This window comes from Hyperoodon ampullatus (genome assembly GCF_949752795.1).
Source record: "Hyperoodon ampullatus genome assembly, chromosome: 6".
Classification (NCBI taxonomy): Eukaryota; Metazoa; Chordata; class Mammalia; order Artiodactyla; family Ziphiidae; genus Hyperoodon; species Hyperoodon ampullatus.
Window position 1 is genome coordinate 2,757,064 of NC_136919.1, and position 22,984 is coordinate 2,780,047.

At 60.2% G+C, this 22,984-nt stretch overlaps 1 protein-coding gene across 2 annotated transcripts; it reads right to left on the reverse strand.

Annotated features, from left to right (window-relative positions):
- Positions 1 to 4,985: 4,985 nt before the first annotated feature.
- Positions 4,986 to 22,599, reverse strand: BRD3 (bromodomain containing 3; the record flags this gene model as incomplete). 2 transcript variants are annotated; one of them, XM_079705893.1, is made up of 11 exons in its annotated part: positions 4,986 to 5,198; positions 6,957 to 7,085; positions 8,203 to 8,495; positions 11,442 to 11,671; positions 12,835 to 13,026; positions 15,106 to 15,234; positions 17,544 to 17,915; positions 19,715 to 19,921; positions 20,665 to 20,820; positions 21,399 to 21,536; positions 22,387 to 22,599. In XM_079705893.1, 11 exons carry the CDS (start codon positions 22,597 to 22,599, stop codon positions 5,083 to 5,085), a joined length of 2,175 nt encoding a protein of 724 aa, XP_079562019.1. In that variant the 3' UTR covers positions 4,986 to 5,082. The 2 variants fall into 2 exon arrangements, with proteins under 2 accessions (XP_079562019.1, XP_079562018.1); XM_079705892.1 differs by having other exon boundaries at positions 11,442 to 11,688; positions 12,831 to 13,026.
- Positions 22,600 to 22,984: the final 385 nt, after the last annotated feature.

A 22,984-nucleotide genomic window follows, 5' to 3' on the forward strand; every position in this document is an offset into this window, starting at 1 on the left:
GTGTTTGATGTGCGTGGGCCGTGACCACACGCAAGCAGCCTCGGCCCACCTGTGTGGGCCGCTTTATGAGTCATTTTTAAAGGATTTGCTGTCTGCTGTAATTAAGGTCTGTGTGGCGAGGCAAACGTGGAAGTGTCTTTTGTCAAAGCTGAGTTTTCTTTTCTAAATAAATCTCCTTTAGGAGCCGCCTTCCTTCCTCACTCCTTATTTTGATCTGTTTGCTCCTAATATCCTAACTTGGCTTTCAGAGTTTTTTTTTTTTTTTTTTTTTTTTACAACAGTAACATCTAACTATTGCTAAAAACCCCAGTGCAGAAACGCACAAAGCGCCCTCCCCAGAGGCAGCGGCCGTCAGCAGCTCGGCGCATGCGTGTGCCGAGGTTCCAGAGGCGGCGTCCCGCACCACGCAGCATCTGGCTCTGTGACTTTTTGCTCAGCTGTACAGACGGGGCGATTACGTCACGCTTCCAACGGCCTGTTGGCAGCGCTCCCGTGAGCCCACAGGTGGGCAGAGACCTTCCCGCTGTGCATGCACACGGCACGTCCTGGGCTTCCCTTTGCGTGGCTCCTCATGCAGGCATGCAAGCTGGTTAGCAGACAGCATCCAGAAGGGAACTGCTGGGTCAGACTGCTTTCCCCCAACGTCACGTGTCCAGCCAGAGGCCTGGTCCTTGCGCAGGGAGCCTTGGCTTGCTTACTGTGTCAGGTGGGGAGGCTGGAAGGCAGATTTCCTTAAGCACCTCCCCAAGGTGAAGAGGGAAGCCTGTCTCGTCGACACAGTCAGGAAGGACTCTGCAGTAAAGGCTCGCCCGTCCAGGCGCCCTGACACTGGAATTCCCCAGTAGACAGGCCTTGTCAGCATCTCTGCGCTCCTTCGACTTCAGTTCAGTTTGGGAAGGCGGCAGACTTCTGACTTAGCTGGAATGCCTCTGTGCTGCATGCTCACTGCCCCTCAGACTAACCTAGAAACGGGCCGTGGTTGGCTCAGCCGCAAGCACAGAGGCCGTGGCCGGGAAAGCAAGCACAGGCCACGGCCGCCGTCTGCACTGGTCGGGTGTGCAGGTGAGCGACGTGCCCTGGGCCACTCGCACACAGCTGGCACTGAGCTGCTTAGCGAGCGGGGAGGCCACGTCTGCCCTGGGGACGCCTGGGCGGCTGGCCTTCCCGGCTGGGGCTGGGGATGCCACGGTGGCCGTGCCCAGTCCCCGTCCTCGGGGAGCTCAGCCTGGGTGACGGGGCAAGTGAATACAGGGGAGGGGGGCCTCGGGCCTGGACTCGGGCAGAGCCTTCTCCCGGGACGTCACTGCAAGGCTTGGCTCCAACAGCTGTGACTGTTTTGAAAACGGCGTCAGAACTTGGCATTTGTCTCGATACCTCCTTCATTCCTTGCTGCCGCCTCCACTGTGTGCCAGGTTCCGGGCCACATGGACGAAACCTCAGCGCGCACAACGTCGCGACGTGGTTTCCTGGAAACGTCCGTTGGGCCAGCCGGACGAGCGTTTGATGCCTCTGGTCCCGGAAGGCACCTCAGTGCAGACTGAGGGCACAGCGGGGACAGAGGATGGATGACTGGGCAGGCGGGAACCGAGGCGACCGAACCTGTGGGTCATGGAGGGGGGCGGCCCATCCACAGAGCTGCTGACCTGAAAAGGTGACAAAGATGCTCCCTAAATCCCGGGGCCTCCCCACCCAGGCTTTGGACCAGAGCCACTGAGCTCTTTAAGACCCTCTTGGATGCTTCGGGTATTCCTGCCAGGAATATGAGCGGCTTCCCCCATCGTCACACGCCAGCAAGGGGAGAGCTGGGAGCCCAGAAAGCACAGGAAAAGGCACCTCTTTTTTTTTTTCTTTTATTATGAAAACAAAACAAATGCCCCAGGAGAAGGGTCCATGATTACCAGAAACATCAAAGAGTACTTTCTACCATTTTTATTCTGTTGTGTTGAGGCCAGCGTTGCAATAAACAAGCTAAAACTACTTACATTGGACTCATTTTCAGTAACTGACATTTACAGGAATATACTAGAAACGGCACTAAAAAGTTTAAGAAAAGTTACGGTAAACTTGCATGCACATCATACAGAAAAGTAACATTTTAAATATAAAAAAGAAAAACCTCCTGCAAGTGTTATGCCAGTATTAGGGAACAGCGCTACACCAGGTGCAACAAATCTTTTATCGTGGGCGGTGTTCCCCCCACCCCCCCTCCAAACTGTAAAAGATGTGAATGTTGCAAAAGAACAAAAACCAAACAACAAACAGAAAAGAAAAAACGTATCTTAACAGTTTGTAAGCAAGATGAGTGAGCAAGCGTCTCTGGAAGTCAGTTAACAGCCCAAGCCGCCCCCTCGACCCCCAGGGATCACGAGGACTGTTTCAAAGCCATTTCCGTGCCCCGCACGAGGCCAACCCACTGAACACAGGCCCTAAGCCTGGACAGGCTGCCCTCCGGTCCTCGGCACTGGAACTCCGCTTGCCCAACGCAGAGAAATGGAAATGGCGAACACCCACAGGCTGACCTCGGGGGGGTGGAGGAGGTCCCCCCAAAACTCTGAAATCAGTTTTGAAGTCTGGACAGAAAGCCTTAAAAAACCCAATGAACTACAACCGCTCAGCACGGACTAAGCCCTCCGGCAGCGTCAAAGCCAGCGGATCTTTCAGAGGAAAGGAGCACAGGTGGCTGAGACTCCACATCTCTCCCAGCACAGAACCAGCAGGTAAGGAAATGCTCCCGCTGTGCTCAGCTCTAGGGCCCGATGTCCCCCGCTGAGTGGCTGGCACAGGTGACCCTCCCCGCTCGTGACTGGAGGGGCGCCCCACGGGAGCCCCCAACACCTCCAGGCCCCCCGGCTGGGGTCTGTTTGTTACTCAGACGCGTGCGTGCTGCATACTGCCCATGAGATCCTGCTTCATTCAGGACCTTGCACCCTGTCGTAATTCCTTAAATTCATAGGTTATTTACTCCATTAAAGATCTGCTTAGAAAACACCTTTGAAAAACAGGGCAGCTTTAAAAAATGGCAAATCTAAAATCCATTTATATTTTTATTACAAACAAAACTTAATGAAAAAAGTTGAACAGACTGGCTCAAAACTCACCCAAAGGTCAGAATCACCAGCAGTCAGAAAAATGGTAATCCACCATCCATCGCCTCATCAGAGTTCTATACCCATCAGAGGTATCCCCTAGCCATAAGTGTTAGTGGAATCCAAGTCGACTTTAGGATCTTTAGAAACCACCGCCTGTTAGGATACCAACGACTAGTCCCCCGATCCATCCAGAAGTGCTGGCAGAGAACTTGCCACCAGACAAGAGGCCAGGCCACCCCTGGCTCCACCCCGAGCACCCCCCTCAGTAAAGTCTCACGGGGAGAGAGACTATTGCGGTCACTTCTGTGCTAACTGGAAAATGCATGAGCAGGGAGCCCCGTGCCGCCACTGCTGGCGGCTGGAAGACCGCGTGGGGCAGCGGGGGCCGCGCCCCTCTCCTGGAGGTGGGGGGTGAGGGGTGCCCCATCCGGGGGCCCTTGCATTCCTGGCCAAAGCCACAACGGTCAGAGCGTAGGCAGGCAGTGTGGATGGGGCATCCCTGCACTCAAAGGCCGTATGGCAGCCTCTGGAGAAAACAAAACCAAAACATAACCTTCTGTTAAACTCTGTATATTATTATTATTATTTTTTACAATAGAAAGTTAAAAATCAAGACTTAGATTTACTATACATTTTTCTTCTCTCAGATTACAAAGTTTATATTATATAACTGGGGTTCCCTAAATTGAAGTCTTTTAAAACAGTCCTAAGAGAGACCAGAAGTGAATACAAAAGAACTAAACAAACGAAATAAAAAATCAGAATGTGCTGCAGCTGGAAGTCGTCTACACCTGTAAGTCTCCAAATTTCATACACACACGAAAAAGAACAAGAACAAAAACCCCAGCAGCCCCGAGAGGAGAGCAAGCGCACACAGACGTGATTGAGCACCGGCACGGGGACAGCAGGCTGTAGCACCTGGAGGTGAGAGGCCCGCTGGCCAGCAGGGTCTGGGGCTCCCCTTCAAACCATTTAAAAGGCCTGCGTCTCTGCCACTTTTTTTTTTTAATGTGTTTCTTTTGCAGTTTTGTTTTTCTTTCCTCTTTTTTTAAAAAAAAATGACCAATGATCTTAATAAATAAAGTATTCATATATACATGAAACTGGGACAATGGTTCCGGAGTGCGTGGCAGCGGCTGGGCTGGGGACACACGTGGGGGGCTGGCCTTTTGTAGAAAACTGTTGAATCTTACAAAAAAGTCTCCTTCTGTATTTTTTTTTTTTAATCTTTTCTTCTTTTTTTTTTCTTTTTTTTTTTTAAGTTGAGGTAAAAGTTTCAGTGTTTGGGAACCCGCGCGTCGCACACGCAGCCACCGTGTTCCCTCCCGGGAGCTCCCGACGTCACAGAGATCAGAAAAACTCGGCTCCCTTCCACGCCCACCCTCGCCGGTCCCCCACCCGCGGGAGCTCTGGCTGCAGTGACGATGACCCCTCCCCGCTTGGGCCCAGCCCTGGCCCTCACGGCAGGGGCGGGCACGGCTGTCCTCAGCCCCTGCAGAAAGAGGTGACCCCTCGGACGTGAGGGTCAGAGCCCAGGCCCCCAAAGACAAAGACAAACGCCTGTTCGCAAAGCTAACAGCTTTCACATACGGTACCATTTCCGAGACATCTCCTTTGGAGAAATTCTCGCTGGAGCTACAGACCAGGTCAGGCGTAAGAAAAGGGATTTTGCAAGAACCTCCGGATCACACCTTACGTGTTTTTCTACGGTCATCAGGTTAGCGTTTGAAGTTGTCATCTCCAAGGGACTGAATTCAGTTACGAAGGAAAGGCGTTATGCAGATTCACAGCTTCTCATAAAGTCTAATGGACACACACGGAAAGATCTTTGACCTATTAAAGCCAAAACTGGAAGATACCATAACACTGAATTAAAAAGAGAACCTGCACACCATGGAACGAAAATAGTATATTAACCATAGAAGGGAACACTGCAGAGTTTCGGCGTGGGCGACGTCCACTGGTTTTGTTCCGTCCCGTGAGAGCCCAGAGTTTATTCCGAGTCGCTGCTGTCGGAGCTGGATCCGCTGGAGCTGCTGCTCCCGGACTCAGACGAGCTGCTGCTGCTGAGCCGGGAGGGCCCTCCCGAGGGCGCGGAGCCTGACTTCTCTGGGGGAGACGCGCAGGTGAGGGGTGCGCCCCCACCCCCCACGCGCCGGCCACCCCTCCCTCCTCGTGAGCCCGTCCGTGCCCCCCCGGCCCCCCCACCCTCACATGCCCCCCCACCCGGATCCTGACCCGGTCACGTGATAAACGTTAAGAGATTTTGTTGAAATGCAGCAACGCGTTAACGAGGTTGTGATGGTGTAAGAAGTGCGTCTGGTGCTCGTACCCTGTTCCCGGCACAGAGCCCCGAAATCCCCTGCAATCTCCCGAGTGGCAAGAACGTCCTTTACTGCCAAGGAGCCCCTTTAGCTCACACCTGAGTTTACGCTCACGAGTGACTCGGGCCGGGGGGGCCCCCCAGGGCCACAGCCCAGGGCTGCTCTCCAGGAAGACCATGTGACCGAGGGCAGGGACTTTCAGCTCCCCCCGCCCCCATGGCCGAGGAGGGGCGGGGACTGGAGACTGTGCTCCAGAGAGAACTCCCGGTTCAGGGGGCCTCCAGCTGCTGGGAGGGTGGTGGCTGGAGAGGCCTGGAGGCTCCACGCCCCCACACCCTGCCCTGTGCTGCTCATCCACCTGGCTGTCCCTGAGTTGTGTCCTTTGTAACAAACCACAAGGGGTTTCACTCATAATTCCTGAGTTCTGTGAGCCGTTCTAGCCAACTGTCAAACCTGCGGAGGGGGTTGTGGGAATCCCCGATTTACAGCCCGTCAGTCAAAGGCACGGGAGGCTTGGGACGTGCACCTGGCGTCTTAGGGGCGGGGCTGAGCCCTTAACCGAGCAGACAGCGTCAGCACGGAACTCAACTGCTGGACACCCTGCTCGTGTGGGAGCTGGAGAACTGGCGTGAGAAAAACTCGCACGTTTGGTGTCGGAAGTGTGAGCAGAAACAGCTCAGAGGTCAACACATCCAAGTGCACTTAGAGGCCGGGAAAAAGTCAAGGCGATCTACTATGAGAAACTGATGGGACGTGCGGGGACATGGCCGGCCGTATGAAGAATCCACAGTCACATGCGCTGAGCAGTAACGATGCCCCCCCCCCCAGGGCTAACGCAAGGGGGGCCTTTCAGCCATCAGTGGGAGCGGGCAGGGCTCGGAGCCCCAGCTTGGCACTGGGCAAGCGGGGCCAGGCAAGGCTGTGGCACCTGGCTGCTGCATGACCAAGACTGGACCTAGAATCTGACCACCACCTGGGCCCCGCTGTCCCTGGGACCAGGACAAAGGTGTTTGCCTTTTCTTACAGGCCCCAGGGAAAGGAGGCAAGGAATCAAATCACCTGCTCACCTAAAGTAAGACCCCGAGTCCACAGAGCAGAGGGCCTGGGGCCGGAAGTCAGACCCTCCCTCCGCCTGTGACACTGGCTAACTGGCTGGGAACTAGTGTTCCTGTCTGAGGGCAGCCAGAAAGCCCACTGCTGGGGGCCAGGACCCACTGAAGCTGCGGGGTAGGACCCCAGTCCCTCTCAAGGCATGGGGTCCAGCCCCCCAAGACCACAGCTGGGCCCTTCCAAAGAGCCGTCTCCCAGGGGCTCTGCAAAGGGGCGCTTTCACACACGCCTGTCATCTGCTCAGCCTCCCTGCAGGGCCGGGCTCGGGTCCCAGTTTGCAGATAAGGAAATCAGGGTTTCGGGGGGTCAACAGCCTCCTCTAGGGAAACACAGCTCGTTACGAGGTGGAGCCACAGGCGCAAACCCAGGTCAGCAGCCCCTCCCTCCCACTGCCCTCTCCCCGCCGACAGAGCAGCACGAGGGCCACGGGTACCTCTCTTGGCGGGCTTCTTGCTGTTGCTCAGCTGCCCGCTGACATCCTGCAGCCGCCTCTCGAGCTCCTTCTTCTTTTCCTGAGCCAACTCCTCCTTCGACTTGGCCGCCTGCTTCTTCCCGCTCGTGGCTGTGGAAGAGCACGGGAGCTGAGGCCACAGGCGGGGAAGGGCGGGCGGCCCCAGGGGCAGCCCACACGTACGGAGGCCCCGCCACACGCGAGGCTCTGCAACCGTCACAACACTCCTGAGCTGGGACAGACCACCCCCACTGCAGACAGCTGCACAGACGGCGGCACCCCCGGGTGAAAGGCAGAGCTGTGGCTTGAGGCCCTGACCCCCCAACTCATGGTTTTCCCTCGCCACGGCCGAGGCTCTCCCTCGGCCTCAGTGAGGCCCAGACTCCGCCCTGGAGCCCAGTCCACCACCTGGCGCGCCTGTGCCAGCACCTCTGAGTCCACAGGCGACTTACCGAGGGGCAAACGTGCCGTGACTGCAGGGGGTCACGCCATGCTCCATCCAGGAGAAGGCAGCCTCCCCCCACAGAGCGAGTGAGGACCAAGCAGCCCGAGGGGGCCACACACAGCATCAGGTGCACCCTGGGTGTTGTTCCTCAGGGCCGGGCGGGTGCCCTGTTCTCCTGCCACCGTGGGGCTGCCTGGGGCCTCCTGCCCTTCCTCTCACTCCCCAGGACCCACTGACCCAGGCAGCGACTCGTTCCCATCCAGTGAAGTCATCGACTGCCAGGGTGAGCCTGAGCCAGTGCAATCGTCCGTCCTGGGAGGCCTCTGGACCTCCACCCCAGGCAAAGGGAACTGGTCTGCCCAGGCAGGGAACCATCGACAGGTCGCCTGCAGCCCAGGCCCCAAACGGAGCCTCAAGAAGGCTTGTGGTGAGGGCCTTAGCTAGCATTTGAACGAATGGGGCTGGGGACCGACCCAGGGGTCCTGCCTGCTCTGGGGAAGGATGAGGCACACAAGTGCTGCCCGCCTGCCCGGGAGCAGGGCGGGAAGAAGTGCTCTGGCTGGGGTGGGGCCGCAGCTGGTCTCAGCTAAGCCCCCGCCCCCAGCTGAGCAGACAGCAGCTGTGTCCCTGCATCCTCAGGGCACAAGGCAGAGGAGGGGCGAGGAGCCTGGCAGCGTGCGACCCACTCCCACTCCCACTCCCGCGGCTGCCTGGCTGTCTGCTCCGGGACTGAAGGGGTGATGGGGAGGGGCGCCAGCAAGGCACCCCGTCCCGACGACTTACAGAATGGCTTCCTTTGCTTTTTCTGTAAACAAGACTTGACATATCTCTCTAGTTCCCGCAAAGTGGTGGGTTTTAGAGTCTCAAAGTCAATCTCGATCTCGTCGGGGTTGGAGTCCCTGAGCGAGGGTTCCCGCGACTGGATGATGTGCACTACCCGGCCCAGCTTCTCCCCCGGTAGCCGGTTGATGTCCAGGCTGAGCTGGCGCTTCTCATCGTAGCTCATGGGCAGCCCCTCTTCCTCCTCTTCCGAGTCATAGGAGGCCGACGCTTGCTTGCCACCCTTCTTCGGCTGTCTGAGGCAGAAGGCAAGGAGCATCATGGCGTGGAGCCCCCCGTCCCCATCCCTGGAGCCCCCCGACCCCACCCAGCCCCTGCCCCACAACCCCGAGTTCCCCCCCCGCCCCCCCAGACCCTGACCCCTTGCCCGCCGGCCCTCTTCCTCTCCAGGACCAGGCTCTCTTACCAAGGAGCAGCCCAAAGTGGGACCCCAGACAGAGAAGCCGGGCTACTGCCTGGAGACGCACATACGTCTCCAAGGGACACGGAAGACCCTGCTCCAGAGGTCAGAGCAGAGGCTGCTACCGGCCTAGGGAGGCCTCGGCCAGGAAACAACCGTGGTGGTCAGCTCCCCTCAATGCCCCACAGGCATCTCAAGCACGACAGGTCAAACTCATCTCCGTATTCAAATATCCCAGAAGAAGGCAGGAAGGGGGACAGAGGATTAAACAGCAGGGACAGAAAATAACGAAACGGTAGGTGGAAATCAAATTGTGTCCACAATTACATTAAATATAAACGGTCTAAACACACCAATTAAAAGAGAGGGGTGGTCAGACTGGGTAAGAACCAAGACCCAATTTACATGCTACCTAATCTACACAACCCCCCTTGAAATATAACGACAGAGGTAGGTTACAAGTAAAAAGGTGGGGGGAAAATATTCCGTGTAAATACTAATCAAAAGAAAACCGCAATGGCTGTAACAATTTCAGACAAAGTAGACTTCAGGAAAAGGAATGCTACCAGGAAAAAGAGGGACACTGTATAATGATAAAAGAGTCAACTGACCATCACAGTCCTACACGTGTGTACGCGCATCTAAGACCAAGCTTCAAAATATATAAACAAAAGCTGACGGAACTGAAGGGAAATAGGAAAATCTGCAACTTTACTTGCAGAATTCAACGATTCTCTCTTGGTAATTAATAGAACAAATCAGCAGAACAGAGACGATCCCAACACCACCATCAAACAAATTAACTTATTAACTGACATGTTTTTGTCTGTTTGGGGTTTAAAGGTTTTTTTGTTGTTTTTTATATACATGTATCTACTCTTTTTCAAATTCTTTTCCTATTTAGGTTATTACGGAATATTGAGCAGAGTTCCCCGTGCTCCACTGGAGATCCTTGCTGGTTATCTGTTTTAAATGTAGCAGTGTGTCCGTGTCAACCCCAAACTCCCAGTCTATCCCTCCCCCCACCCCCACCCCGACCCCCATCCCCCTTGGTAACCATAACTTTGTTCTCTAAGTCTGTGAGTCTGTTTCTGTTTTGTAAATAAGTCCATTTGTCTTTTTTTTAGCTTTTTTTTTTAATCTTCTAACTGACGTTTATACAACACTCCACCCAACAGCAGGAGGATACACGTTCTTTTCAAGCATACATGGCATGTTCACCAAGACAGACCGTATCCTGGGCCATAAAATCTTAACAAACTTTAAAATGTTGAAAACATACAAAGTGTGTTCTCTGACCCTAGAAATCAATAACTGAAAAATATCTGGAAAAATCTCCAAATATCTGTAAACCAAACAACACACTTCTAAATAATCCATGGTCAAAAAGGACGCCTGAAGGGAAGTAAAAAATATTTCGAACTTAAATGAAATCACAATATATCAAATTTGTGGGGAACGTTCAAAGGCACTGAATTCGTGGTTAGCAACCTTCCAACAGTGAAACTCCGGGCCCAGGTGGTTTCACTGGTGAGTTCTATCACACATTTAAAAATTAATATACCAAGGCTCTAAATCTACCCCAGAAAACAGAAGACAAGGGAACACTTCCCAACTCAGTTTTGAGGCCAGCATTGTACAGACGCCAAAACCAGAGACAGAGACAGAACAGGGAACCTGATTTCTGCCTCCCCCTGCAAAAGGGAGAGAGGGAGGAGAAAACCCCTGACTATTCTCACTGCCCCTCTCGATGGTGCCACTGCCCGCCCAGCTACCAAAGCCCAAGTCCCCAGCTCTGCATGCCCCTCCTCCTACGTCCAGGGACCAAGGCCTGTCCACTCTGCCTCACAGACAGCTCTCAAAGCAACACCCCTCCACCCCCATGGCCACACCGGCCTCTCCTGCCTGCGTGACCACGGCAACTCCAGAGGGCATCCTTCCTTCCATTCTTGCCTCTCGCTAATCCATCCTCCGCACTGGCCAGGATCTGACCACTTTCACTGGAGAATAAACTGCAAACACCTCGACCGAGCCGGCCAGCGTCGGCAGCCTAAACCCTCCCCTCTTCCCAACCTGGCCTCTGTTCTTCAGCAGTGCCCACCCTTGTCCTCATTCCCACGAGGAACACATTCCACTGGCCTCTACAGCTTTGTGCCTGCTGTTCCTGATTCTTGGAACCCCATCCGGACCCTCTGTGCAGCTGTCGCCCCTCCTCCAGGACGCCCTCCTTCCACCCCGCCGGGAGAGGCGCCTGGCCCGGCGTGCCTTCCCACCACCCTCACCTCCCCATGTCGTCCCTGCTCGTCTGCGGCAGGCGTTCCTCGAGGCAGCGAGTGGCCACGGCGGGGGCTGAGTGAAGGCCGTGAGGACCAGGGAGCTCTGTGCCAAGGCGCACCTCCACCCACGACCCTCCACCGACTAGGCCAGCCGGGGATGGGGTGCCAAGGGCCCAGGACACGGCGCCAAGACCCCCCCCACCAAAGCAAACTCTCGGGCCCAGACCAGGAAAATGTCCCTGAAGCCTCTAGATGCTGAGGTCTCCAATGCCTGTGACTGAGGCTGGCCCCACGGGGAGCTGAGCGCCGCCCTCCGCAGCCCGTACTGTCGAGGCAGAGATCTCGGTTGATCCTCCCAGTCTTCCCACGAGGTGGGCAAGACGAGGGCCACCAACCCCCCACCCCATCTCCCCGTAACAGCCCAGGGTCCAGGTCACCAGGACAAAGCCCCGAATCCAGCATCCTCCCGCCACGTGGGTGTCCAGGACACAGGCGCCGGAGCCCACCTGCTAGCCACAGTCGTGCTGTTGGCCTTCTTGGCGGGAGCCTTCTTCTGCTGGGCCTGCTTGGCAGGCGGGGCCGCCTTGGCCTTCTTCTCCTCCTCGGACTTGGCCTTGTGCCTCTCCTTGTCCTTGTCCTTGTCCTTCTTTTTCTTTTCCTTCTTCTCCTTCTTCCTCTTTGGCTTGTTCACTGGGGCCTGAGACAGGGCGGCCAGCTGCTCGTGCACAGCCTTCAGCTGGAAGAGACAGGCAGCTGAGCGGGGCTCCCCGGGGCTGGCCCAAGGGGGCCGCGGGCGGGGGCGGGGGGCTGGGGTGCCCGGGAGCTGCCGCCACCGTGCGGGGAGGGGAGCCGAGGAGCCAGACAGGTCCCGGAGGGCGACAGAGCCCGTCTGGCCCTCCCCACCCCTGCGACGGCGGGTGAGCCGCTGGGTCTTGGTCTCCCTACCCGACGTGCAGGGCAGGTGGCACCCGAGGGGCTCGAAAAATGGCGCCTGCTGGTTTTCCTGCTAGTTTCTATTTTCCAGATGAGGGAGACTCTCTAGGGAGAGGTTTAAACGCCTGCGTAAAGGAGACTTTCCACTCGTGGGCAGCTGCTGGGATGTTGCACAGCAGTTCTGCAGGGTCAAAACGGTCCAGTGCCAGCAGGGGACACTCAGCTCGTCCAGCAAGTGGCTGCCGGTGTGCTACGTGCTTTACACGCTTCTCACCTCAGCAGACCCCAAGGGGAGTCTCGTGCCGAACAGGCAAGGAAACGGTGCCTCCAGCCTCTAGCAGGTGGACGGGCCAAGACGGCACCGGGCTCGCACACGCCAGTCATGTCACATGGCGTGGGAGGGACCCCGGCCCGACAGCTACACCTCAGGGCCATGCTCCCTGCACCATCATCCCTGACAAGGTTCAGCTGAGACGCCCAGCCCCACCGGGGTGCCGGCAGGGTCACTGTTACCCCACTGTCTCCTCCCTGCTAGAGGCCCCCCACCCCCTAGGAATCCAGCACCTCTCGGTCCCACTTTGCACGTGAGGTGCGCAAAGGGGCGGGGGGGGCCGACTCACAGGCAGTCAGAGGCCGAGGCAGGACAACCTCGCTCTGGCAGAGCTGTGGAGCCCGCACCCGCCCCCAACCGGACAGGCTCGTGGAGCCCCACGGCTGCGGCTTCTGCAGGTGCCTCCCAGACCTTTCTGGAGCGGAAGGAGGCTCCAGGGCTCCAGGGACGTCCCGACCCGGTCGGGCTCACAGGGCCCCGGGCCTGCAGGCACTGCCAAGGGGGCCCTCGGAGCCGACACCTTCGCCGGGTGCCCTGCCAGCGACACCGCCGCGGAGGATGGCTGTGGCCTGGTGGGGGGGGGGGGGTGGCGACCAGGGCAAACGTCGGGTCAAGGCCCGGCTGCGGCCACTCACCTGCTCCTGCAGCTCCGCCAGCCGCGTGGCCCGTTCCTCCTCCGAGTCCGAGCTGCCTGAGTCCGTGGAGCTCTCCTCGCTGCTGCGGCTGCTCTCCACGCCCTTGCTGACCACAGGGGCCGCGGGCACGGGCAGCGTGGGCGCCTCCACTGGCTCGTCCGGCATCTTGGCAAACCGCATCTCAAACACGTCCTGCGGGACAGCAGGGGCCGCCTGGGTCCTGGACGCCCGTGGGCAGCCCCCGGGGAGTCGGGGAGACTGGACCCAGTCTGCCCAGGGCGCTGGGCTGCCCCCACGCCGCCCACCCCGGCTTGCTCTCTGTCTCTCCCTCCCCAGGCCCTAAGCGCGGGTCCAGGGCCAGAGGGCGCAGAGTGAACGGGCACAGACACAGCCTTTTAGGAGCCGACACACAAGCTCCTCTATTAGACACCCCACCTCCTGTCCACAGCTTGCAAGTCTTTCAGCATCCAGATCCAAGGCTGCCACCTACTGACAGACAGTGAGAGGGCCTTCCTTTGAGCTCTGACCCTTTTCTGGGGCCCCCCCAGCCACTGGATCTGGGAGCTCGTTTCGCTTTCCCATTTCTTTCCCCTGTGATGTTACTGTAGTATCACATCTCGTTCTGAGTTGGGTCCAAAAGTTGGCTCAAAAGGCAAAAGTCTTGTCCTATCCAACTGCCAGCTCCTACACAGCCTTGGGAGCACGCTCAACAAAGGTCCCCTCCCCCCACCGGTGGCCCAGGTTCATTTCAGACAGGATGAGCGGCCACGAAGGGAGACTTCTCTCTGCTAGCTCAGACACCTGAAGCCACATACACCTGGCTTACATGCAAAAGGTGCAGCCCCACCGACCAGGCGTCCGGCTCCCGTTAGAGCCTACTCTGGGCCCTGGTCCCCCAGAATCTCCTCCTGGGGTAAAGACATCTCAGAGGTACGCTGCTATGCAAGGCCATGGCCTGGCCCGCTCTGGGCAAACGGCCCCCCGGTGGGGGCAGTGGGGGAAGATCTACATCAGGCTGCTGCAGCGTCAGGCTCTAACCCCACCCAGCTTGACTAGACACAATCAATAGCCAATTACTAAATAGTCATCAGTAATTAAGATTCCCAACCTCTGTGGCCACACCGCGGAGACCACCTTTTGCCGGAAGAGAATCAGAGCCACTGCCGTCGGCCCGTCTGCTGCCAGCGCCGCCTGGCTTCCTCGTGGAGCTACTCGCAAAGGTTTAGGGGCATCAACAGAGCAACGGCAGCACGGGGCTTTGCAGAGCCTTTTGGCTTCACGGTCTTGGTATGAAACCGTGGGTCCCGGTGGCTTCCCCTGGGTGTCCTGGGACCACCAGGACCGCTCTACCAAATTCCCCATGGGAGCCAGTGCACAGAGGGGGCAGCCCGCAGCAGCCAGGGCCCACAGGCAGGAGGAAGGTAAGGAAGATCAGCAGGGCCCAGAGGCCTGGAAGGAGGCTCCCCGTGAGGCCCCGTCCGGGGCCTGGGTGATCAACGATGCTCCCGAGTTACCGTACCGGGTTCTCAAAAGGGTTCTGAGCAAGGGCCTGGGAACGTCTTACAGGACAACATCCTGGGTCCTGTTTTTATAAAAGCCAACAGGCTATGTGATGGCAAAGAGAAATAAGAACAGGCTCAGGGTCCTGGCCCGTACAGAAACCTGCGGCAGCCCCCAGGCTCTGACAGATAATCGCGCACACTCGCGCACACTCAGCCTGTATGTGAGATCCGTGTGCGTGTACGCAAAGTCCCACCACCGAAGGCCAGACTGCGCTTCCCTGCAGGCCCGTTTCTCCCACGTGCCATCTGCCTTGTGGTCGGGAAAGCAACAGGCTGCACAAACAGCCGTCCCCCACTACGACGCCCACGGGCCTCACAGGCAGGCTCCTGACAAAGGGCCCCCGGCCCGCGGTGAAGTGCAGGGCAGCGGGTGTCTGCCTTCTCTCCGCCTCCGCCCTGGCTAGAATGCCTGCTAGCCCCCACCTGCTTGCCGCTGCCCACCTGAGCCTGCAGCTCCCAGGAGGCAGAAACTGGCCTCTTGGCCACCGCGTCCCTGGGGAGCAGGCTCGGGGCCTGGCCGCCACTTGGCCGCCGCTCAGGGGAAACGTGCCCGTGGATGAGGTCCCCAGACACCCCACCCCTCGACCCCACACCTCCCCTGGGAGACATGCCCTCCCCGACACCCATGTCCTTCCTGGGCACCTGCCCTGAGCTGCTGATCCCACCTGTGCCCAGGGGGTCCCTCCCCACACAGAGCACCTGGGGTTACCTGCAGCTTCCTGGCCATGGCCACCACCTCGTGGTCTGGGGGGTTGTACTTGTAACAGTTGGAGAACATCAACCGGATGTCGGCTGCAAAGCCCTGTGCGTCTGGGTACTCACGGCTGTCCATCTTCTTCTGTAACACACAAGCCACGGGTCGTGAGGGCACCGCTGTGCCTCGGGACCCTCCGCATGTCCACCGCCAGCCCGAGACCTCGTCTGGGAGCCCAGGGAGAAGGTGGAAGGGTGGCCCCGAGGGCTTGGAGGGGAGGGTCCAGGACCCCACAGAGAGGCTGACACTCTGGGAGAAAGAAAAAGGTGCTCCCAAAAGTCCCAGCTCCCGCAACCAAAGTCCCCAAGCTCTACGTTTCGGCTAACTTTTCACACGCCGACATCCCCATTGGCAGGAGCTCCGGTGCGGAGTAAGCAACTTGTGGTGAAAAGTCACTCTCTACCAGTTTAGGGGGCTACTCAGTTCTCAGAATGAGACATTTAATTTTCTCCCCTGAGAATCCAGGTGCTGTTAGCTAGCCTGCTTCACAGAGCACCAGGTCGTCCCACTGCCCCGCCGGGAGCACGGGATGACTGGCTCTGCATGTGGGGACAGAAGTGCAGCCAGCCAGGGACCACAATGTGGCAGCTAAGATCGGGGCAGGCGGGGCAACGGCTCTCGAGGGAGAGAGCTCCCCACGCCTGGACGGGTTCACACAGATATGAGCTCATCGGTCAGGGACCTCGTGTCGGGGGTATGAGGCGCCCGCTCATGCTGGGGGCCATGCTCTGCTGCAGCAGGACACTGTGGGCTGGAGCCTAACCACCTACCTCGCCGGCACCTAGACTAACAAAGTCCTGGCCTCGATGGAGGGGTTGGCGGTGGTCAGACTCCAGGACCTGCAGCCTCTACAGCCTAGGACACACCGTCCTCCTCTGCCCCGCCTGGAGAGCTTCCAACAGCACTGGGGCTGCCTAGCTCCAGCCCCCTGCACAGCCTCCCCAGTCTGGGGTAGCTCAGCCAGGAGGGAGAAATGGGCACCCGAGACCCTCTCAACTTCTGTAAGATTCTCAGACTCTGGCCCTAATCTGACAGCCGGCCACTTTCCTGGTGCATGTGGGAGCCCAAGTACCACTGCCCCACAGTCAAAACCTGCTGGAAAGAGCCAGCCTGAGCCAGGAGCTAATCCAGAAAGATGTAACCAAACCATTAGCTAGAAACATCTCTGGAAAGGGTGGCAACGATACCAGAGGTTAGGTCTTCTCTCCACCCACCTCTGCTTTGCTTGGATTTTTGACCCTCTGTTCCTATTTTACTCACACAAATTAAAAGAAAAAATCAGTCAAAGAAACGTAGCTGACACCCCTGGGCTCCCAGTAGGAGCAGGGCCGCTGCAGCACCGAGCGAGTCCAAGAAAGCCGGAGCCCTGCCCTCGCAGTCAGGAGGAGGACCAGAGGAGGTGAGGACGCTGCTCAGTCACCCAGCCCAGCCAGGCCCTCCTGACTCAGCCAGTTCCCCGGGAACCACTGCCCTAGATGGCCAGGTCTGTCCTGTCCCTTGGCGGGGAGGAAGACTTCCATTAAGGAGAGTCCGCCCCAGACAGGTACACGAGGCAGAATGACTGAACCCAGCGGCTCAAGGCCCAGACCCCATGGGTGCAAAGAAACCACCTGCCCCTTTTGTGGGGTTACCGTTCCAGGTTAACGGTCCAATGGCCAGGGACGTTCCTCAGACCGTCAGAGACCAATCCAGACCGAGGAAGGGCAGCCGTGCTGGGGCCCAAGCCCGACGGGGGCTCAGGAAGCCCTCCTGCAGGCACTCAGGGAAGACCCCGGGTCCCCTGCCCTCGAGGCTGCCGCTGCCAGCCGGGGAATTTTCTCCATCTCTGCCTGGCCCAGACCTGCTCTTCTCTGCTTGTACACAACTGAGCTGACCTGGAGGAAACCCCACAAAAGCCAAGGGGGAAGCCCCCAGTGCAGGAAGACCCTGCTGCGGGAATCGGGAGGCCGGGGCTCCTGGTCTCAGCTCCGCCACCACCCCCTCCAGCGCCCACTTCTGTCCAGGGAGGGGCTGGGCCACGGGAAAGGGCCACCTTGCCTAACATTATGACAAAGACCTGCAAACGCACCGGGATGAAAGTGAACGAGACGAGGAGACCGGCTCAAGAGGAACAGATGACGAGGAAGCTGCCGGTCCCGTGAGCGTAGGGCAGAGCACACCTTCCTCCCTGACCCTGCCAAACCCACGCCAGGGCCCCGGGCCGGCCCTGAGGCCCCGTTTGCTGCTGGAGGGCAGGCCAAGGGAGCCGGGCGATGCCCCGAGCCTGCCGAGCTGCCCCCAGGCCGGCATAAGACACCAGCACCGCGACAGCCGCTCGGGACGCCAGGCCGCCCTGCAGATGCCAGGGGCCGCCCAGACGGGGAGGGGGCCCGGCCGGCTCGCCGCCCGCGTACCTTGACGGTGCTCAGGTCCATCGGGTGCTTGACGATGTCATGGTAGTCGTGCAGCTCCAGGGCCGCGGCGTCCACTGGCTTGTAGAAGGGCCAGGCGTAGGCCGCGTGCTTCTTGGACAGCATCTCCCTGAGGATGCTGTCGCAGTGCCGCAAGTGCTCCGAGAGCCGGCCCTTCTTGCCCGCGTGCTGGGGCACCTCGCCGTCCTCCAGGTCCTTCTTGGGCGGCTTGATGGGGCGGCCCCCGCTCTCCCGCCGCGCCACCACCTTGGCCTGCTTGGGGTCCGACAGCGGCGGGGGCGACTCGCTGCGGCTGGCGGTGATGGCGGACGTCGTGGGCGTGGTCGTGTCTGCTTTCCGCTTCACGCCCTTCTTCTGCGACAGCAAAACAACAGTGAGCCCCGGGATCCGGGATCAGAACCGCTGCGGTGGCGCCCCTGGAGCGCGGACCAGCTGCCGGGCACCGAGCGAAGCGAGGACATGCATGGCCGTGGCCATCCTCCTGGGGCCCCACGCCACGCAGGACGCCGAGGCTCAGAGGGGCCACGTTGCCGGCCCGAGGTCACACAGCTGGCGGTGGTGAGGCTGGACTCCGAACCTACCCCCGGGCCATCCCTGGGCCCCGCCCACCCGCCAAGACCCCAGGCCCCGCGCGGTCACGGCGGGCGCTCACCACCCCGAGCAGTGTGAGATGCAGCACGCGGCCCGCTCGCGCCCAGGGTTGGGCCGCGGCTCAGGGACTCGTACAACCGAGGTGGCACCGTGACTGGGACCATCGCCAAGTGGGGCTGGGGCTTGGGGACAGCAGGGACGAGAGGACCCCCGCTGGTCAAAGGCCAGAGGGGCGTCCCAGACGCGGGCCTCAAAGCTGGCGCTCCCAGGACAGTGGCAGCCACGGGACTCCGGGGGCAGGAGGAGCATGCGGGGGGCGGGGCAGGGGCAGCGGCCCAGCCGGGAAACACAAGCAGCAGCACGAGGTTGGGGACCGAGGACTCCGGGGGGCTAAGTGCCTGGGCAGAGCTGGACTTGACCCTGAGGGCAGCAGACGTCACAGAACTACTTCCCACCGGGGAGGAAACACTGAAATGACCAACGAGCACTTGGTGGGTGTGTCCAGTGCCTGAAAGCGTGTTTCGTGCCTGGGTGGCCAGGGTCGTTGTGACCCCGAGGCCAGCCCGGGGGGCTCCCCCTCCCCTCAGCTCGGGCGGACGGAGCAGCCCCTGGGAGCCAGGCGCACCTGGGCCGCCGGCCTCACGGGGGTCTGCCGTCTGAGCGCCACCAAAGTCGCCGCCCCAGCCAAGCCGCTGCCCCCAGGCTGGCGGGCACGAGCCAGCCACCCACACACACTTCACGGGCGCCCACGGAGGCCAAGCACGTGCCACGGGGCCCGGGGGCTCATTGGGCCATGGCAGACGGGACATGCTCCAAGACAGCCGGGCGCTGAGTGAGGCGGCCGGGCCAGGCGCCGCCCGAGTACAGGCAGTGAAGGCCACGGGGGAGAGGAAAGCGATGGAGATGGCATTTTACCTTGGGGGAGCCATTTAACCCCTCTGAGCGCCTGCTTCCTCATCTGTAAGATGGGGGAAATACTGCCTGCCCCAGAGGGTCGCTCGCTGTGAGGGTCAAATCGGAGAAGACGATACACATCAGTGGCCGGCGCGGGGGCCTGCTCAGAGCAGGAGACTCAGCCGTCCTCGCTGGCCCCGGATCTCGCGGGGAGCGCCCGCTCGGAGCCCAGGCCCGGCCGTGGAAAGCCCCCAGGGAGCCGGGGGAGGGACGTGCGCGCACACTCACGGGGGCCGCGAGGAGCGGGCGGAGGCCGCCACCGCCCTCCCCACGCCCAGGCAATCCGAGCGCAAGCGCGGGCGGCGAGGGCCGGGACGCCCCTCCTTTCTGCACCCCCCGCCTCGGCCCACGCCCTGCAAAGGCCGGCGAAGCTGGGGCTCAAGCGCAGCCACCCTCACCAGCTGTGTGACCTGCCGCTCCGAGCCTCGGGCTCCTTGTCGGTGTCAGGAACCGCGGCCCACCTCGCGGGCGTGGCGGGGGAGGGGACCCGTCCAAAGTCACATACGCCCAACGCCCGACGAGCGGTCGGTGCCAGGGGAAAGCGGCGGAGCGCCCTCCTGCCCGCCCCGCACCCGCCTGCGTCCAGGACGCCCCCGGGGGAAGCTCACCTTGACGACGGGCGGCGTGGGAGGGACCACGGGGATGATGGGCGTCGCGGGCGGGGGCGGGGCGGCAGCCGGGGGGACAGGGGCCGACGTGACGTTTGCAGTGATGGTTGGCACAGGGGTGGCAGCAATGACGGGCGTCTGGGAGACCGTGGGGGGGACGCTCTGGAAGGGGGTGGCCGGGGAGACAGAGGACACGGCCGCCACTTGCTGCGTACCTTGAGGACAAAGGAAAGGAGGCTGAACTGACCCGGCTCCACCAGCGATGCTTCTGGACGCCGCCGGGACCATCCCCTCCAGCCAGGGCCCGCCGGGTGCCAGCGGAGCCCCTCCTGCCGAGACCCTGGCTCTCATCGTGGCTGCCTCCGTGGTCCAAATGAGTGAGCCAGGACAAAGTGCACAGCCCGGAAGGAAGAGCCAGGGGGTTGCCTCGGGTTCCGCAGGTAACCAGCCTCAGCCCCGTCTGTGAGTGTGAAACACCCTGGCCTCTCTGGAGGGCTGGGCCGCCCAGGAAGCTCACCATCGGGGTGCACCTCTGCTCCAGGTTCCCGGACCAGGTAAGGTCACCCCCCGTGCTGACCCTAATCCCCACCGCTCCCTGACAGGCCACAGAGAACACAAAGCATGCTGAAGAGGCCAATTCCTCAGAGGGGACAAAGGGACAGTGTGGCTTCCAGAAGAGGTGTCCTCAGAGCTGGGGAGTGAGGGGGGTGGGAGAGGGGCGGCGCAGGGACACAGCAGGAGCACGATCCCTGCCCGGAGCAGAGGTCACCAGGCCTGCAGGCCACACACAGCAGAGGCCCGGTGCCCGGAGCGCTGGTCATCACTGACCCAACCTTGCAGAGTGGGTCAGGAAAACGGAGCCCGGAGGGGCGGAGGGACCCTCAGAAGATACGCTGTCATCGGCACCCTGCCCATCTGCCAGAGGTGGAGAGAAGGACTGCACGATCCACCCCTTTACCTGCACTCTGGGTTCCCGAAGCTGGTTTCCGGCCTTTGCCCTTTGGAGCAGGGGGTAATAACTCAACTTCCTCCTGGGGCATCTGGGCCACTTTCTGCAGAAAAATTTTCTCTAAGGCTTGGGCCATGAGCACTATGTCATCTGTGGGCTGAAGACACAGGAGAGGCAAGGTTACCTGCTGGAAAGGAGCCGAGTGTCTGCAGCAGACAAACACATGGTGGTTGCTCAAGAAAAATATTTATTTAGAAAGCTGTGAAGGGATGTGGCGGGGCAGGAGGGAGGCAAGAAGAATCTATTTTAACGTGGAAACTCTTGGAAGAATTCAAAACACACAAAGGATAAAAACCACCCTTCATCCCGTCCCACGGAGGAAAAAAGGTCCAAGCGTGTGGACTTTTTAAAGCATCTGGTATATATCAACACCCTCCCAAAAAAGGCTGTTCTAATGTTCCCTCCTTGGAGCAGGGGACGGGGCCGGGGGGGAGGGCAGTCCACACACAAGGCGACCGCTCAAACGCGTGGCCTGTGGGGCCCGCACGAGGGGATCGCGGCCAGACAAGGGCTGAGTGCGAGGCTGGGATGCACCCTGGGCCTGTCTGAGAGCTGTGCAAAGCGCCCAGCCCGGCGGGCACCGGCCAACCCCAGGCTGGCCCTCCACCCCAGGCCTCCCCGGGCCGGGGGCAGCTCACAGGGGCGTGCAGGGCCCACGCCACACCGTCTTCTTACCTTGTTATAAATATAACAATTTGTAAACATGGTGTTGAAGTCCTGCATACATTCACTCGCGCTCCAGTAATAATTATTCTCCAGTCTCTTCTTAATAGTCCCCATATCCATTGGGTTTTTTATTATCTTATGATAATCCTAAGAAAGAGATTTTCAGGGTTGTTACTGTTGGATTCAAATTCATGACGACTTTCGCGATTCCCAAGTACAGAGATCGTGCAGGAGACAGTCTCCTCAGGGATCTGGGTACTGGGGCTGGACCCAAGTTTCTGTTCACCTGAGGGCAGGTGGGCGTGAGGTCTGGGGCGAGCGCTCGGCCAGCATAATCCCTGCCAAGCCCCTGGCCTAAGCAGGGTCCTGTGTGGACGCACAGACCCACAGAGCTGGGGCAGAGCCCAGAGCTGTTCTAGGCTCCGGAGGTGGGGCTGAGACCCCTCCCCAGATTCCAAACTTCACTTGGGGGCCCACAGGGCCCGGGGGCCAAGCTGGCCCAGGACCCAGGCCGCCAAGCGCTGGCCCAGGGCTTCCCCTCACAGGACTCAGGGGCTCTCTACTCGGGTCCAAAAGAGAAAGCCGTCAGATGGTCAGGTCGGCACCGGGCATGCAGCTGAGGCGCTAACCCTGGGAAAGTGGGCCACACCCCTCTCGAGCACAGGGTTTCAGGTGTGGACGCGTCATTCCGCAGGACAGTGCCGGGCGCAGGATGAAGACACAGGTGAGCCTCTAGGCCTCAGCCCCATCGCCGGCTCCCCCTTCGTCCCCCCACAGGCCACGGGTTCTCCCCGCTTCCTGCACCTGGGCAGCCGCCCTCCATTGCCCCACTCGCCTAAGTATCCCCTCTGCTACTTGGTCATTGTGGGTCCTGAGCTGTGCCTGGCTTATCAGGACCAGCCGCCTCCAGGCACCATCTCTGCCAAGGCCAGGGGGGCCGTCCTCCCAGGAGTCGGGGCCGCGGAGGGGCAGGGGCGGCGGGTAGGGGGCCACTCACGGGCAGGTTCAGCTTGATGGCGTCCACGGGCTGGTAGAAGGGCCAAGCGAACTGGTGTTTCCAGAGCGTCTTCACCACCACGTTCTGCATGTACTGCAGCTGGTTGGTCTTGCGGCCGGGCTTGGCGGGGTTGGAGACCTCCGGCGGGGGCGGGTTCACGGGGCCCGGGACCGCCGGGATCCCCGCAGGGGCGACCGTCGTCGTGGTGGACATCCTCCGGCTGCTCGCTCACTGGCCGTCACGGCAGCAGCTCGGCGAGGCCCTGGCTTCCTCTGTGCTCCCCGCCGAGGTGCGACATCCCATGTCTGGGCCCAGCCAGGCAGCACCTGCGGGGGAGGAGGGACGGCAGGGAACGGCCGGTCACCCCAGGCCCCGCCGCCTCGCCTGGGTCCCCGAGCACAGCCGCGCGGTGGTGTGAGGCCACGTCGGCGCGCTGCCCCCGGTCAGGCCAACCCTCACCTGTCAAGAGAACCACTCACCCACTGCTGCCCTCAGGCTGGGGCAGGGAGAGACACAGGCGACGGGACAGAATGCCAGCAGGTGCCACCTGGGCAGGCGGGGAGGCGGCCGTGCAGGTGGGGGCCACTGTTGGCTCACT